At 37.1% G+C, this 17,651-nt stretch overlaps 1 protein-coding gene across 1 annotated transcript in view; it reads right to left on the bottom strand.

The window, feature by feature from the left end:
* The window catches only part of LOC139757423 (papilin-like), a 95,879-nt gene that overhangs the window by 38,796 nt on the left and 39,432 nt on the right, over positions 1-17,651 (bottom strand). Inside the window, 9 exon segments of the mRNA XM_071677926.1 lie at positions 2,469-2,645; positions 5,293-5,469; positions 5,801-5,983; positions 8,143-8,367; positions 9,511-9,711; positions 11,815-12,032; positions 13,399-13,612; positions 15,463-15,600; positions 17,324-17,519. Of these exon segments, the coding sequence (XP_071534027.1) occupies positions 2,469-2,645; positions 5,293-5,469; positions 5,801-5,983; positions 8,143-8,367; positions 9,511-9,711; positions 11,815-12,032; positions 13,399-13,612; positions 15,463-15,600; positions 17,324-17,519 (1,729 nt within the window).

Raw genomic sequence — 17,651 nt, forward strand, 5'->3', positions numbered from 1 at the left:
AATTCAAGATCTAAAATCTTTGCACCAAGAGCACAGTTGCACAATCTCATTTTTCCATTTTCAATACTGTGATGATCATGAACTATAGTAAACCCCTAGAGCATTTTACCTTTCCAGAATAAAAAATATTGTCAACTTTTTCAATATTTTTCTCTGTGATGCACAGAGATGCTCATTATCAACTTTCTGACAGAGAGGCAACAATCATAGAAACAGATGCCCACATCATGGTTGGGCCTGACTGAATAAGGAAGATTTTGTAAGAGTTAATAAAGCATAAAAGAGGTAAAATTTGAAATAAATAATAGAAGACCTGGCATCCTCTCTGTACAAACTCATCATTTCATATGATGAATTTATGCTAAAAGAGGAACAAAGATCATATAAGTACCATTAATATGACAACTACATGGATGTATTCTACTTCCAGGAAAACTGGTTGCTCTGAGTGAGTCAACATAATATTACAATGATTTTCAGTTCGTATGAAGCAAATATTATTGTTACTCCTAAATATGCAATATCAGGACTGTCCAAATGCTTTTGAATTTTCAATTATCAAACCAAAACATATATGACAACTACTGAAAAACTCCTCATTCTTACATCATCTTCCTCACAGTTTCTGCAAATATCATAAAGGAACTACAATTAACAAGTATGAAACTCATAACCAACAAAAAAGGTTTTGTCAGCTAATGATATCCTGCATACCCCAGTAGATTTAATGGGAATGCGTAAAAATGGACATACTTAAGTCCTGATGTAATCAGGCAAGACTTAAATCTCTAAACATACTTCAGGCAACACCTGCTCGAGATGAAATTTTCAAATCTAAGCAATAAATGGTGTATGGCAACCTCCAGATTACTCTTTGGATTTTCTGCAAGTTGTACATTGTTACATTCAACCCTGTCTCATCTAACATAACTAAACTGGTGGCTCTAAGATCAGGTGGTGCTGGCTAAACCTAAAGCTCAAAGTAGCACTTGGCAAGGCTGTCCGTCCCAAAGGAACAAAAAATTGGAATTAGTGGTAATGCCAATTTGGGACTGAGGAGAATCCCTGCTACTCAAGTACGGGTTTTCCCTAATGTTATAGTCAGTTTTTCCAATTCTCTCAACCATGATCTGCTGGAATTATGAGACTCTGCTCACTGTATTCCTTTATCCCCTCACAAAAAAACATAAAAAGATTTCAATGGAAAAAAAGGATCATACTGCAGCACCATCCCACAGATCAGTCCACTCTCTCGAGTATCATATCTGACTAGGTTAAAAGTCCAGATAACACACACACTGTTGTGAACTATTTGCCAATATACACACATACTGGTCTTAGCTTGTATGTCTTGTGTACATTTCAGTGTTACCTAGAAGGAAACATACATTCTCCTTCACCAAGGTTTTTGAAGCAAGAATACAAGTCCACCTTTTAGGTCCCTCTTGGATCACCTAATTGCATGCCACTGACTGAAATTCTTCCATGGGTTAGGCTGTCTGTCCACATCCCAACCAAAAGGTCATCTTACGTTTGAACTGAAAGCAACTGGGTACCAAATTGGATGGTATGAAGTGCTAAAGATATGCCAGACCTAGCCAGGTGACAACTGTTGTCTACTGTCATTTCTTTCATTCTAGAATGCATTAAATTTCAGTTCTGTGTTCTATTTCTAGTTTTGACCCATTCAATTCTGACTTCTTTTGTAATATCTCACATCCTTGATGACATCTGCATAGTATGACTTCTTTTAACATTTATCAATCTTCCCTAATCATCACCACAATCTTGTACACTTGCTCTACATAGACATAATCCTATTACATATTTCCCTATTTCCCTAAACTCAATATATTTGTATTCTATAAAATCATATGACATTTGTCTCTTTTCTTAACATATACTTCCTTTAACATAAAATGATTTTCTGAAAAGCATTGTTTTTTATGATATACTACCATTGTGAAATATTGGTAAAAAATATAGAAAAATTATGTATAAATACTTCACATGCAAACTTTTTCCTCATTGCAATATAAAGCAAAATATTTTTGGTTTCTAACATGCATTCCAGGTTATAGTTACATCACTGATTTACTTATAAATAGATGCTATATAGAGTTATATGTCAAGGATTTATAATTCTATGCAATTCATAGTAGAGAAAAGAAATATTCCCGGTCTAAGACTTATGAAAATAATTTCAATAAAACAAAAAGATATGAGAAGTATAAAAAACTTCCAACTTGAGATCATATTTTAGGTTAAATCTTTATGAATAATGCACAACAGCTGAAGAGCATTCTGATGCACTAAGTTGTTTACTTGGTTTAGATTTCCTGACAAATTCTCATACCTATTACCATTATTTTTAGAATTTTGTTTCTCAATGAAAAACGAGGCATTTTTCTCAAACAAAACTGGATTATATGCATCATGCATGGAAAAACATAAGGACAGTTGTGTACCTGTTTTCTCTGGAATGACACATCTCTCCTCACATTCTTCCTTGGAATTGTACCGGTTGTTATTGCCCAGGCATCCACCATACACAAAAGGTTTGCAGCTCTTCGTTGTAGAGTCATGGTACCAAGATGGAACAGATCCAGTACAAGGGCCCTCCACACGTGGAAGATGACAAGACTCTGTTGATAATAGATCAACCAAAGATAATGGTACAATTCAAGTGAAACTGATTTATGTCTAAATACTCTTATTGTTGTTAAATTTCTGTCATATGAAAATGCTGACAAATACAAGAAAATACAAATGATACAATCCAACACAATTCTATTGCACAGGTGTGTGCTGCTAATTCACATGAGTGAGTGAAATATATTGACTTTTCAACATGAAGTGGGAAAAATATGATTGTGATGCTAATGATAAAATATATTCACTTTGATATTTCACCCTACCAAATAATGTCAATGCTAATAAACAAAATATACAAACAAGCTACTTTACACTCAGAAAATATTCTTACTCTTGTTAGATACCTTAGATACCTTTAAAAGATGCTTTACTATCAACCATTTCAAGTAAACATCAATGTCTAAAACATCAAACACAACATGCTCACTTCTTATGAGAGACAATTAAGGAATGTAAATCATAAAAAAAAAAGGAATGGCAACTACACATAACACAAGCTGAGTAAGGCATGAGAAAACTCAGGGAGGGGGGAAAAAGATGCTCACTGTGGTTGGCAGAGAGATGTTCTTACAACAGACTGATTAGCTGTGAGACAGTATGATGCCTCGTGATTAGCTTATGCTAATTTTGGTACATTTCCACTTGTTGACAAGTAATGAAAATGTTCTAATAGAAACTTATTGCATGATGCCCAAGTTGAGATTAGCTGCAACGCAAATTACTGAATTTCATGTGTACCGATTACTTATTTGTACTACATACTCAATAAGTGACTGACGAAATCAAATAAGTAGCACTCCAGTGTACAAAATATGTTTTTTGTTTCTAATATGTTATGCAAATTCTCAGCTGTCACAGATTCCTGAAAACATCTTAATATCTGATAAAATCTACAACAAAACAAATTCTATATCTAGTATATCTGGTTAACTTTCAGTGTATTACATATGACCGATGGAGCGTAAGTGAATTAGGATGTTCTTTTCTGTTCCTCGTGCTACCTTGCTATTGCAGGAAATCTTGAACAAGTATGGAAAAAAGAAAAAATAACAACTTTCACTTCCTAATCAGAGATGTGGTCCTGCATCTCTATCTGGATCCACAGTGAGTATGAAAGCACAGATGGCTTTCTTTTATTGCGTAATAAAGCAAACAAAAAGCAAGTTCTATGGCCATACATTTTGAAAACTAGCATTCACAGGGAAAGAAAAAATATACTTGCAATGCTCATTATCAATCATTAATACACCATGAACAAAATATTCTTTTTCATACTTGTTTGTTGTTTCCTACTTTAGTAATGTATGGCCAGAAACAAATGAAGAAAAGGTCTTATTTGCTGACTAAGGTATGCAGGGCAGAAAGAAAAGAAACAGCGTGCAGATCCATAAAAAAAGAGCAAAGAAGACAGCCTAAGATGTACTCTTTTGCATAGAAACAACAGGTTCATTAAACCCCAAATAATGATCATTAAACCCCAAATAATGAAAGTCACCACGGAAAGTTCACAAATAACCTACTAAAAAAATTTCCTTCACATTCATATGACAAAATTAATTAACACTTGATTATGTCTATCAATTGGCTCAAAAAAACATTTCTATGCATAGGTGAGAGTTGCAACGATAATCCCATCCAAAATCTTATGTCTGATGGGAATAAGATACTACATTTCTATGAGTCTAACTTCCATGTTCCAGTGAAGCTAAAACTAAGAAGTTATCCCATAGAGACAGAGTTCGCTTTCCACAAAAATAACTGAAAAAATAAAAGAACAAAAACAAAACTAGAGTATCCACAAAAATATCTAACTAGGATCACAAGGCATGGCTACAAATTACCATGTATTTTCCTCCACTATGAAACCTAAGCACCTTAAGATCTGCAAGAGAAAGGGGAAAATCAATAAGTAAAAGCTTACAACCTACATACACATCTTAAATGCCTGTATGAAGATCTTACTGAGGCACTTGTTAAACAAGCATTGCAATGATTAAATACTGGGTCGTGCCCATATGTAGCCAGTGACCGCAGTACACCATGTACTGACAAGGCAAGTAACATGTTCACCTAGCACTGTGCACGTTCCAAAACCAATAACATATTTCACAAGTTAAAACTTTAGAATGACCAGGTGCTTGGCCAAGGGAAACTTTATATCATGAATCCCTTCCAAGACCTAGTTTACTTAAAAGTGGAAAATTATCTTGATGCTGGTGATGGCACACTTCTACACATAATAGTCCCAGAAAAGTAATATACAACATATCAGCCAAAAAATTCATATAAGTTTGGCTATCACAAAAGCGAGCTACTTTTTTATGAAATTTACTTTTTACAACTAAGAAACACAATGATTATCCACCTGCAAAATAAAACATTTTGCAGCTGAAAGGTATACCAGTAAATGTTTTGCTAGATAAGAAATAGAAGATAGAAAAAAAATTGTAGGAGTCTGTTCCCCTTCGATGTATGCCTCTTTTCACTTGGTTCATCCATGTATGATTTGTTGAGGAATATGAATTTCTATACCATTTTAACCTGAGGTAACATGTTGTTACATGTAAACTACAAATTTCATTAACAGTTTTACACAAACTACCTTATGTGAGAACTGTTCATTAACACTCATCTTACCCATTCCTTCAGGTTCAACACAGGCAGATTTGCATTCCTCCTGTGTATCAAACTTGTTAAGGTTGCCATCACATCCACCATACCAGAAGCGAGTACAACCACCATACTCCATATCAAAGAACCACTTAACAGTGAAGTTTGTACAAGAGCCTCGGTCCTTCTCGTATCCACACACCTCTGGTGATGAAAAATTGAAATATTAGAGGCAGGGAAGAAAGAATTCCACCTCCATATTCCCTGTGTGTCGTAGAAGGCGACTAAAAGGAGAGGGAGTGAAGGACTGGAAACCCTACCCTACTTGAATTTCAGTTTCTAAAAGAGGAAACAGAAGGAGCCAAGAGGCTGTGGCATCTAAATGAGTATGGTAGTAGCCAAAATAAAAAAAGGGAGTAGAAGAATGCTGTATTTATGGTGAGAAACTTGGATATTCAGGCTCTGAGTAAAACATTGGAAAGATATGAGAGAAAAACAGACCCATTGCTTGTCCTTTTAACTAAGACATGCTCACCTCCTGGTATAATAGGGGCTTCATCTTGACAGCCATCAAAGAACTTTCCAGTTGCAGATGTGACACCATCTGGACAACAGCCAAACTCTGATGATTCACAGCCGCATCCTTCCTGTTGTGGTCCAGAAGCAGGTGTGCGCCCATCCTTGCAACAACCATATTTCTCGTACTCACACCCACATCCTAGAGGATTGAAGTGAAATTAATTTCTGTTGGTAAATAAATGAATATGATGGTCACTAAAATGTACATGAAAGACCATTTCTTCTAAATGTGTTTGCCATCATGATCAACTGCCTGTCATATTTCATCCTGTAACCAAAAGAAATTATATAAGAAATCAAGAAAACAGAAACAACCAATAATGCAAATCACTTGCTAGTTCAAAAGCCTTGTCAAGCATATGCAATATCCAAGATTGCATGGGAAAGCAATCTAAACTTTACTGTTATACTGTGAAGAGCAGATTGAGAATATAACATTCTCCTTGGCCAACTGCACATTTTCATTTTAACAAAAATGGAATTCAGTGAGTGAGTAGTTGGAAATATATGCGGGAATTCATCAAGATATGCAATCCACAAGGGTTGTTTTAGGTTTTTCTGACAGTTCAATGCTTGAGTTGAAAGTGAGACATGTGGTTGAATCAATGTAAAACAGATGGAAGCCACATTTTGCTATTTTGTTAGCTGAATCAGAGGTAGAATGATGGATCACTGTGATGATATGCTTAAGAGAAGGGCAGTGAAAATATGAAAAAGACTAAGTTCTTGTTTTTGAAGATGGGCAGTCGTAATGTCAGTCTGAATGGATGAGAATATGTTGTTATCAATAAATTTGCATTTGGGAGCAATCATCACAAAGGGTGCTAGTGGAGAAGTTGATGTTAAAAGTAGATTCATATCAGGGAAGAGAATAGGAAGTGCAACAAACGCTTTACTGCATAAGGAAAATTTTGGTGTTGTGTGAAAGAAGTTTGCATAATGGAATGCTTGTATGAATGTGCAAAAGATTTTCCTATAACTACATATGAAGAAGAAGAAGAAAAAAAAAGGGGGGGAAGGGCAGTAAGATGAGGCAGGAGGGTCTGAGTTTCAATGAGGAGGACCAGGAAGAAGTGGAGAGCTTCCACTACCGAAGAGTATGTGGATGAAAAGGTCAATGTCTATTAGGGAAAAGATAGCCATGTTTGAGGTCATAGCAGTCCTGTTGGTGTCATATGGATGTAAAACTTTGGCCTTAAACAAAAGATTTCAAGACACTGGACATGTTGGAAATAAAATGTTTGAGGATAGTATGTGGCATAAAGTGGGTTGAATATGTCAGGAATGATATTGTAAGGGATAAAAGAGGTAGTAAGTGCAGTATGACAAAGGTGTACTGAGGTAATATGGATATATGGATAGGATGGTCAAAGAGAGACTGATTAAAATGATCTATATATCAGATATGAAGAAAGCAAGGGTAAAAGGAGGACTAAAATGAAGATGGAAGGATGGAATGAAGGAGGCTTTAAGGTACCTGGGCCTAAACATTCAAGAGGGTAAGAGGTGTGTATGGGAGAGAATGAACTGGATTGTTATAGTATGCAAGGGGTACTGTGCTATCATTGGGCTGAACCAGGGTATGCGAAATGGCCCAGGTAAACTATGGAATATCCTGTGGGGCTTAGCTGTAGATTGTGGGCTTTGGTTTTAGTGCTTTAAACATGACATCCAGAGAACAGATGTGTGTAAATGAGGCCACTGTTCATTCGTCCTGGACTCTACCAAGTTAAGTTGGGGTAAGCAACTGTGTATGAAAAAATGGATGGCACAGGTATTATAAATGGATTCAGAAGGATCGGCATGAAAAATGAAGACTCTCAAAAAATATGTGATGTGACAGAACCATTGGGAAGATGCATTCTGAGATGGTTTGACCATGTAGTACCTGCAGCAAATGCCTGGTTAATGATAATTAACAAGGGTATTGGGGATCTATGCCTTTTGCCAGCCAGTGGGGTTGGGGGAGGAGATTCAAGATATGTAAAATTCATTCTTTAACTAGCAGCATGCTCATAAACACTCAATACACCACATATACAATGGAGTACTGTTACTGTTCACAGATCACTAAATTTACAAAGACAAAGTAGATCATGAAAGTTGTAGACATATGTAATGAGTGAAAAGTCTATAGCTAGATATATTTCAGATGAAGGTGAAACGAGGATGATATCAGATCATGTGTAATAAAGGTGGAGTGTACGATGATATCAGTCTTGCTTAACAAATCAAGAAATTTAACCTAACCTAATTTAACCAAACCATCACAATCAAATAACTTCAAATGGCATTCACCTCCTATGCCAGGACCTCGTGCAATACGAACACCATCTGGACAACAGCCGTATGGGTAAGTGTTACAGGGACAACCATTAAAGTCTTCACCAGCTGCAGGGGTGTAGTCATCAGGGCAACAACCATATTCTGTATACTGACAACCACATCCAGCATTGTTAGGTCCTCGTGCTACTGTTCTATTGTCAGGGCAGCAACCAAATGCACTGTATTCACATCCACAGCCTGTGGATGAGATGACAAGTTCTGTGATATTTTCCAAAAAATTTTACAAACACATAAATAGAAATATGAAATACACCAGAATTTTTTGAAAGCACCTATCTATGAAGGATATTTTGACATGATAATTAGTTATAAGAATGAGCATGTAATATCATCATCAGTATAGTATTACTATACTATCTGTCCCTGACACTAACTTACTAAAGTGGGTAACAGCAAATAGGTATGAATGATACTGCCATGTGATGACATTAATCTGAGGTGGGTAACAGAAAAGAAAATAGGTATGAATATTTTGCAATGCTACTATGTTAATCAAACTATATATGTATATATATAATAAGACTATAAAGAACTATGCATCAACAGAATCTCTGCTATACTTCCAATGATCCATCATGATACAACCAGGAAGTATTTCAAACGTCTTTTAGTGTCTCAGTATTTAAGATGTTATTCTCTCTTGCTGGTAATTCAACAAGCATTTACTAATCTATTTATCACTTTTAAACAAACATAAAATATATGTATCCTTTTATAAAATATGTTAGTACCCAGCTATTTACTGAATTCTGGTCAAAAATATTTATTGCAAAAATCAAAATCTTGAAGAGCAAGGGAAACCTATACATGCTGGCAATAGTAACCCATGAAAACCCTATATAATAATACTAATAAATGTTGTCTTTAAAAATTTTTGATGGACTATAACAATTACTTAATGAAAATGATAAAAGAACAAGGCTGTATGCACAAAGTGAAAACGTTCATGATTCATTCTAATATAACTGGAATGGATTGCAGATGGTAATGAGCAATTAGAAGAGACCATGTACCTAAGACACCCCATGAAACTTGAAACAGTTAATTACCACAGAATTTCAGATAATGAAGGTAAAAAAAAAGGAAGGGAGAGAGAGAGAGAGAGAGAGAGAGAGAGAGAGAGAGAGAGAGAGAGAGAGAGAGAGAGAGAGAGAGAGAGAGAGAGAGAGAGAGAGAGATCTACAATACAATTTTGCCATGATAGCAGGGCTAGCATGAATGAAAACGAATAAAAAAAAAAAAGTGGTAAAAGCAGTCAGGTTTAAGAAATCATAATCTAAGCAATAAATAGGCATCTGACATCCTAAACTTAATTCTTACCTTGGAAGTTTGGTCCTTGGGCATCAGAAATGTGATCTGGGCAACAACCAAATGGTGAAGACAAACAACATCCTTCATGATCTGGTCCATGGGCAGCTGTATAGTTATCTGGGCAGCAACCAAATGATGACACAAGACAATCAGGAGGAATTTCTGTTGTTGTTGAAGTTGTCAGAATAACAGTCGTAGCTGTCGTCATATCTGTAATAAATGCAATTTCTCAAAAGCATGAACCTATTTCTTAGAAGATTGATATCAGGTCCAAAACTGACTAAATCAATACAAAGAAAACTGATAACACTGTACTGTAAAGTACAATGGTCACCAATAGTTACACAATACAAGGTAAATGAATCTTAATGAAGAATGAGTGGCTTGATAAGCTGTTCATGTGTGTCACCTAAAGATTAATAGTTGGAAAATTCAAACATGACAAAACGACCATTATGGTTGTATATGCCCTATGTAATGATAGATAAAAGGAGGATACAGGTACCTTCTGAAGAGAGCTTGTAAAACCAGTGGATGATTCATATACAGATGGAAGAAAGTATGTTTGTGATGGGTGACAATCAGGTTGGCAGGAAACAGAGCAAGAGTAACAGGTAGGTATGGGATAACACGAGCAAGCGAAAAAAGTGAAAGAATGTGGAAGTTATGTGATTCACCAGCCATGAGTGTTGCACATACTTCTCAAACTTAAAGGGTTCAAAAATACACAGGTTGACATACAACAGTTCACAAGATCATCATTGCTATATTTCCACTTCGAGAGAATGGGATAGGTGGTGCACATGATGTTCAGCCTATAAGATGGTTGGGAGGGGTTTTCTCTAATCATATGGTAATGATATGTAGGTTAGCCTTTTACTGTTGGTGGCAGTGAAAAAGAAATGAAATAAAACAAAATAACTAAAGCCAGAGATGTTGAGGAATGAAATTTCAGAAGTTTTTTTTTTTTCATACTATTCGCTATTTCCCGCGATAGCGAGGTAGCGTTAAGAACAGAGGACTGGGCCTTTGAGGGAATATCCTCACCTGGACCTCTTCTCTGTTCCTTCTTCTGGAAAAAAAAAAAAACTGAAAACTTCTGAAATTTCAGAAGTACACTGATTAAATATTATGGTCTAAGGTAAGGCTGAGACAATGTGGATACAGCCTTAGCTAACATTATCAAAGGCTGCAAAAGAGGCATGCAAGCACTAAAGGTTGGACAAATAATGGTATCAGTGAGTGGAATGAAAGTAAAAGAGAGATGGTAAGGAGATATAAAAAATGAACTTTTGGAATAAGCAAAACCTGAAAAAAATAAAAAAGTGATGAATGGATGGTATGGCATACAAAATAAATAGTCCTGGAACTTAAAGTTAAAAAATGGTGCATTTGACAAAATGCTGAACAAAGAATGATTTTGAAAGAACTGAAAAATCAAATGAGTAACAATTATTCTGTTAAGTGGTAAACAGATGTAGAAGACAGGTCTTTAGCAGGAGTGAGAACATATTGAATAAACCTGGGAGATTACTCACACCTACTTTCTATGAAATAGATAATGCACTAAAACAGGTCATTGTACTAAAAAGATAATCATCAACTGTTTATATCTTTTTCTTTTTCATACTTGGTTGCCATTTCCTGCATTAGCAAGGTAGCACCAGGAACAGATGCAGAAAGGCAACATCCGCTGACATCCATTCTCTAGCCGTCATGTGTAATGCACCAAAACCACAGCTCACTATCCACATCAAGGCCCCAGAAACCTTTCCATGCATGTCTTTCACCCTCCAACATGTTAAGGCCCCTATTGCTCAAAATCTTTTGCTCTCCATCCTTCAATCTTCAACTTCTTCCTGCATGTTCAATCTCTGTTCTTTTCCCATTCTCTTTGCCCTCTCTACCTCTGATACATATATCCTCTTTGTCAACCTTTCCTCATTCATTCTTTTCATATGCCCAAATCATTTCAGTACACCCTCTTTAGTTGTCCCAACCACTCTCTTTTCATCACCATCATTATCTTACCCCTTCATTACTTAGAGCAGTCAAACCACCTCACACCATACAATGTACTCAAGCATTTCATTTCCAACTCTTCTATCCTCCTCTACACAGCCTTATCTATAGCCCATTCCTCACATCTATATATTATTGTTGGGACTCATACATCTTAAACATATCCTTCCACTTCTGCCTTCCCCAACATTGTTCTCTCTTTCCATGAGTGCTTCAGTGATCCCATTATAATTAAAATTAATATACATATGTAAATCCTGTGAAAACAATAACAACAACAACAATACTAACCTGTTGTTTTTTCTAATTCTGCTGCAATATCATCTTTGGATATATCAAGGCAGCCTTCAAAATCTTTACCCTGAGCTGCTGTGATACCATCAAGACAACAGCCATACTTTGTATCACTGCAAGTTTCACATGGTCCAGACCCTTCACATTCAAAGTCAAAACATCCAGCAAAATTTTTGCCAGTTGCTGGAGCCACACCATCTGGGCAGCAACCAAACCTGATTGGGAAAAGGCAAAACTAGTTAGAACAAAGAATAATTTCTATTTGAAAGTTTAGAAAAAAAAGGCTAGCTTTAATTTTCCAAGTGAGGCCTAGATCAACAATTATCATGAAAAGAACATGAGAAAAATTTGATATAGTGATCATCAAAACTTGTAAGGCATTGAAATATTTGAATTTTAAGCTACTCTCCAATGATGCTCCTGCCATTCACAACTGTTTACCGTTAAAGCAATCATTCCAAATTGCAAGACAAGACCAATTATACAAATGAATTCTCCAGACACAACACACTCACTGAAGACACATGTTGATATGTAATCTTGCCTATAGGTTTTAGGTTCATTCCAGGGAAATGTGAACTCCTTTGCAGTGAGAAATTCTTTGACAAGACTGTACTCCTAATTATAAAGTCCAACTAAAGGTAGTTAGTAGTTAGTAGGAAGCCAACAACTAGGGAGGTATATTACTAGTAATATCTACCTGGGTATCGAAAGGGTTAGTGACAGCGGCTTAGTGACCCAGCATTTCAGCTGTTGCTAAGTTGCACTCCTCTAACCCAGGTAGCTGTCTTTCTCTCTGCCTTATCCACATGTGGACTACTGGCATTCTGTCCACAAACCTAAAATCTTTCCTTGTCACATGTAACGCCTGACAACAATTAACTCAAATGGTTTGTTCTTCATAATTCAAGGTTTTCCTGCAGTGAGCACCATTTGCTAGCCCTGCCTTTGGCAAAATGGTAGGAGCAATAGATCAAAGTAGTTGCTAGGAACATTTAGGCAGGAGCATTAGCTAGAAAGAAAAAATTAGGTAGAAGTGATAGGAAGAAGCATAAGGTTAAAAGTGGTCAGTAGGTACATTAGGTACAAGACTCGGCAAACAATGCACTAGAGTTGCCTTATGCCAGTGGTATGTCAAGGGTGAGGAGGAACTAAAGGCAAAGAAATGGTACTGGAATTCACAAGTTATGGAGACTCTATTGCTGTGACCATCCCATTGAGGGAGTTCCAACTGGAACAGGCATCAGAGATACAGATAAGAAGATAGGTAAAGGCGACTTTTCATTCATGGGGTAACCTTGAAGAGGTGGAGTTTGGTAAAAAGTGACGAACTGGAGTGATGTGATATAATGGGGGTAATGCAATGTCAGTGGGCTGAAACATGGAATACAAAGTGGCCTGGGGAAACTATGGTATAGTCTATGTGGCTTGACTGTGGATGGGAGGTTGTGGTCTCAGTGCATTATACATGACAGCTAGAAAGTGGGCATAATGGAGAGTACATTGTTTGTCTGTTTCTGGAGCTACCTTGCTAAGACAGGAAATGATGAACTATTATTAAAAAACTGAAAATGTACTTACTCAGATTTTTCACAGTTGAAGGGCATGAGATCCTCACAACCCTCTCCATCTGGACCACTGGCCTCAGTGAATCCATCTTTGCAACAACCAAACAGGGAGTTCTCACACAAAGATGTGCCTGGGCAACCCTTCATATCTGGGCCTTCAGATGGTGTCACATCATCTGGACAGCAGCCATTTGCTGTGTCTTTGCAAGTTTCAATTCGTTTACAGCCTTCAACCCAACAGAAGAGATGTTAAAGCCTATTAATTCATATTTGGTACATTCAACAGAAATGATCAAATCGTGATATATGAGTTGAATATCCCTTAAAAAAAATGCCTGGGACCAGAAGTGTTTCAGATTTTGGATTTTTATGGATTTTGGAGTACTTGCATGTACATAACAAGATATGTGGAAAACAGAATGGTACGGAAAAAAAAGTGGGTTAGAGCTGAGACATACCTCAACGTTTCATCCATTCAATGGTCTTCCTCAGGAAATATTGTTTCTAGCATTTGGCGGGACTGTGTTCCCAAGCAGGTGATGGTCACCTGGTTGGACACCTTGGCATGTTACTCTCTGATTGGATCGATTGCCCTACTGCCTTCACCTATTCGCAGTCATCCTTGCTACCTGACATGACCAACAGATGAACCCAGACTTTGTGGTAATGTTGTTTTTGATCCTTTCCTCTAGGTAAGCTCTCACATCATCACTAAATGGCCAACACCAGGGCAACTACAGGCAAGTGACAAACAAATTAGTGATAGTGTGAGAGCTTACCCAGAGGAAGGGACTAAGAGCAATGTTAACACAAGGTTTGGGTTCATCTGCTGGTCATGTCAGGTAGTGGAGGTCGCTGTGAACATGTGGAGACAGCAGGACAAGCAATCCAATCAGAGAGTGACACGCCAAGGCGTCCAACTGGTTGACCATCACTTGCTGGGGAACATAGTCCTGCCGAATGCTGGAATCAGCATCTCCTGAGGAAGGTCATTGAACGGTTGAAAGGTTGAGGAATGTCTAAGCTCTAACCCATTTGTTTCCATACCATCCTGCTTTCCACATTTATCATGATGGATAATGAATAATGAGATATCTTGAGGATGGGACCCAAGTCTAAACACAAAATCCATTTATGCTCCATATACAACTTATACACAGAGTCTGAAGATAATGTAGACAATTTTCTTTATAATTTTGCACATGAAACAAAGTTTGTTTAACAATGAACCATAAGAAAGCTAAGGTGGCACAACATCAGCTGACTGTGTAGACAAACTGTGGTTGTTTAGCATCACTTTCATTCCTGACTGAATCTATATGCTACTGATAAGCAATCATTTTCTTACATTTATTCACACAGAGCAGAGAATAAGCAAATAACACAGTGAGTAATGCAAATAGGTCTGGTGGTGATGATGGTTTGTAACAAATTAGCACCAACAGAGCGTTAAAGCCCAACATGGAGAAGTGAGGTCAGGTGTGGAAATTTTCTATTTGTACCATCATATCGCTGCTCAAAAAGTTTCAGACTTTGGATTAGGGATGCTCAACCTGTATAACCAATAAATCATCTGAACAGCAACCATTCCCTATATCTTTGCAAGTTTCAATTATCGTACAGCCTTCAACCCAGCACATGAAATATCAATGTCTATTAATCTGTCTTTGGTACATTCAACATAAGTGATTAAATGCTTGATATACGACAAAAATCAAAATAATCAGTAAGACATGAGGTATCTACTACTTTGATGGGTAACTGTACAGGCATTTCCATATGGTGCATACCCAAAATCATCTTAAGGAGTTGGAATCTGAGAAATTATTGTGGAAGATCAGACCTACAGACTCTAGAAGGAAAGCCTTTCATTACATGTCTACTGTTTAAAATACTTTTAAATAATTGATATTCCCTTAACCTTCTTCCGGTGGAACCTCATGATCACAACAACTATTAACATAATTTGAACTTCTGCCTCCATTTACACCTACTTAGTAATTTCATATTCTTTCCCTACTGCATTAGTCCTCTACACATAAGTCTCCCTCTTACAGCAATAAGAAAACAACCTCACCTTTCTGGAAAGGACCTTTGGCAGGAGTAACATTGTCTTGACAACAACCAAACTCAGTCTCCCAGCATTCCTTCTTTTCTGTTAGAGGCTTTGGCTTACATTTGTGAGGTTTCTTTTGTTCCTTCTTCTTCTTGGAACCTAGAAAAGGATGTGATGCTCTAAAACATACATCAACACTCAGCATAAAGCTATATTTCACATGAAGTATACAGACATAACACAGGGTTATGGATGGAGATGAGCAGACATAGGTAAAAGTACTGGAAATTAAATGCATCAGAACAATATGTAACGTGAGGTGGTTTGACTGAGTAAGCAATAAAAGGGTAAGGGAAAAGTGTAGTAATAAAAAGAGTGTGGTTGAAAGAGCTAAAGAGGGTGTGTTGAAATGGTCTGGACATATGAAGATAAAGAGTGAGGAACTATTCGAGCGAGGAAAGGTTCACAAAGAGGATATAAGTCTCAGGAGAGGAGGGAACACGGAGAAGGGGTAGACTAAACTGGAGATGGAAGAATGGAGTGAAAATATTTTGAGTAACTGAGGCCTGAACATAAAGGAGGGTGAAAAGTGTGCACAGGATATAGCGAATGGGAATGTGGTATATAGGGGTCGATGTGCTGTCAATGGACTGAACCAGGGTATGTGAAGTGGCCAGGGTAAACCATGGAAAGGTCTATAAGGCCTGGTACTGAACAGGGAGCTGTGGTTTTAGTGCACTGCACATGACAGATGAAGAATGGATGAAAGAGAATGCCACCTTTCTTCATCTGTTCCTGCAGTACCTCACTAATGCGGGATATGGTGATCAAGTATGGAAAAATATATATAAGTTTTTTTATGGAGCTCTTCCATATATCTAATATACTGTATATCAATCCCCATGCCTAAAGTACTAGATATTATGCTTGTGCTAACATTTCACCACATAAAAGAATTAAATCTAACCCAACTCAGCCTAGAAAAAATTTGGGAGGAGGGGTACATTTTCAAGTGATTTTTTCTTTTTCATATGGTACATCCATAACCAACTCAAGGAAATTCCCAAGCATCCAAAACAATACTCTCAGAAATATAGCAGGATGCACACAAACTACAAACACAGGTCACCTACAGGGGTAAGCTCAAACAATAATGCCATGAACATTTAGACATGACAGGCATACAATCTATTGCAGCTGTAAATGACTACTTGTTCCACCACCCCCTTACCAAACCCACAAACCAGAAATACAAAAAATACCGAAGCACCATATTTCACTTGTCTAAACAACCAAAGGATAAACCAATACCAGCACAACCAAACACATTCAAATGTACTTTATCCATCTACTACCATCTACTGCTGCAAGTATTCTAACGCAGAGCAGACCCCACACGAGACCAATTATGCTGATACTGTCACTTTCCCACAACCCCCTCACTCAAAAACTCACCCTTAAAAAAGAGAAAAAAATATGTAAGATGTACATTAGCGTGCCAATTACTGTCAATTAATCAAAGATTAAAACATGAAAATTGGAGTGCTATTACACATTTTGATATCTTTCCTCCAAATTATGTCTAAACATACACACACTTTATCAAATGACCTTATAGTCATGCAAATTGTTTTTTTTCCCAATTCTGTATACTAATCTAAAATATGGATGAATATAAAACATAGGATACTGCACATCCCTGACCTTTCCAGGAATGCCCCTGACGTACTGGGGTTGGGGATCCCAATCCTACCTACAGTACACATACTTGATCCATCCCAAGGAATGATAATGAATTTGATAATGATCAATGGACATACAGATATAAAGACATAACAGGAATGCTTTTAGGAAAGGACAAGGTAAACAACATAATCCTCACCTGGTTTTGGCTTCTTTGATGTTTCAGCAATTGTTGCCACCTCATTCTCAGCTTCTCCACTCATCTCCTCCTTGCCAGATCCAAAGAAACCTGAACCCAAGCCAGAACCAAGCCAACCACCGAGTCCAGAGCCCAAGCCATATCCTGAAGCTCCAAAGCCTGAGCCTTCTTCAGCAGCTTCGTCACTCTGAGTTACCTTGAGAGGATGATACTCAGTATCAGTACATGAAAGCTATGTAACTGCTTTATACACAAAGAACATTCAGGTTACCACTTTCCAAAATTTTTTCATTTCTTAAATTCTTGATAATAAAATCTAATAAACATA

This window comes from Panulirus ornatus, chromosome 26 (genome assembly GCF_036320965.1).
Source record: "Panulirus ornatus isolate Po-2019 chromosome 26, ASM3632096v1, whole genome shotgun sequence".
NCBI classification, from domain to species: Eukaryota; Metazoa; Arthropoda; class Malacostraca; order Decapoda; family Palinuridae; genus Panulirus; species Panulirus ornatus.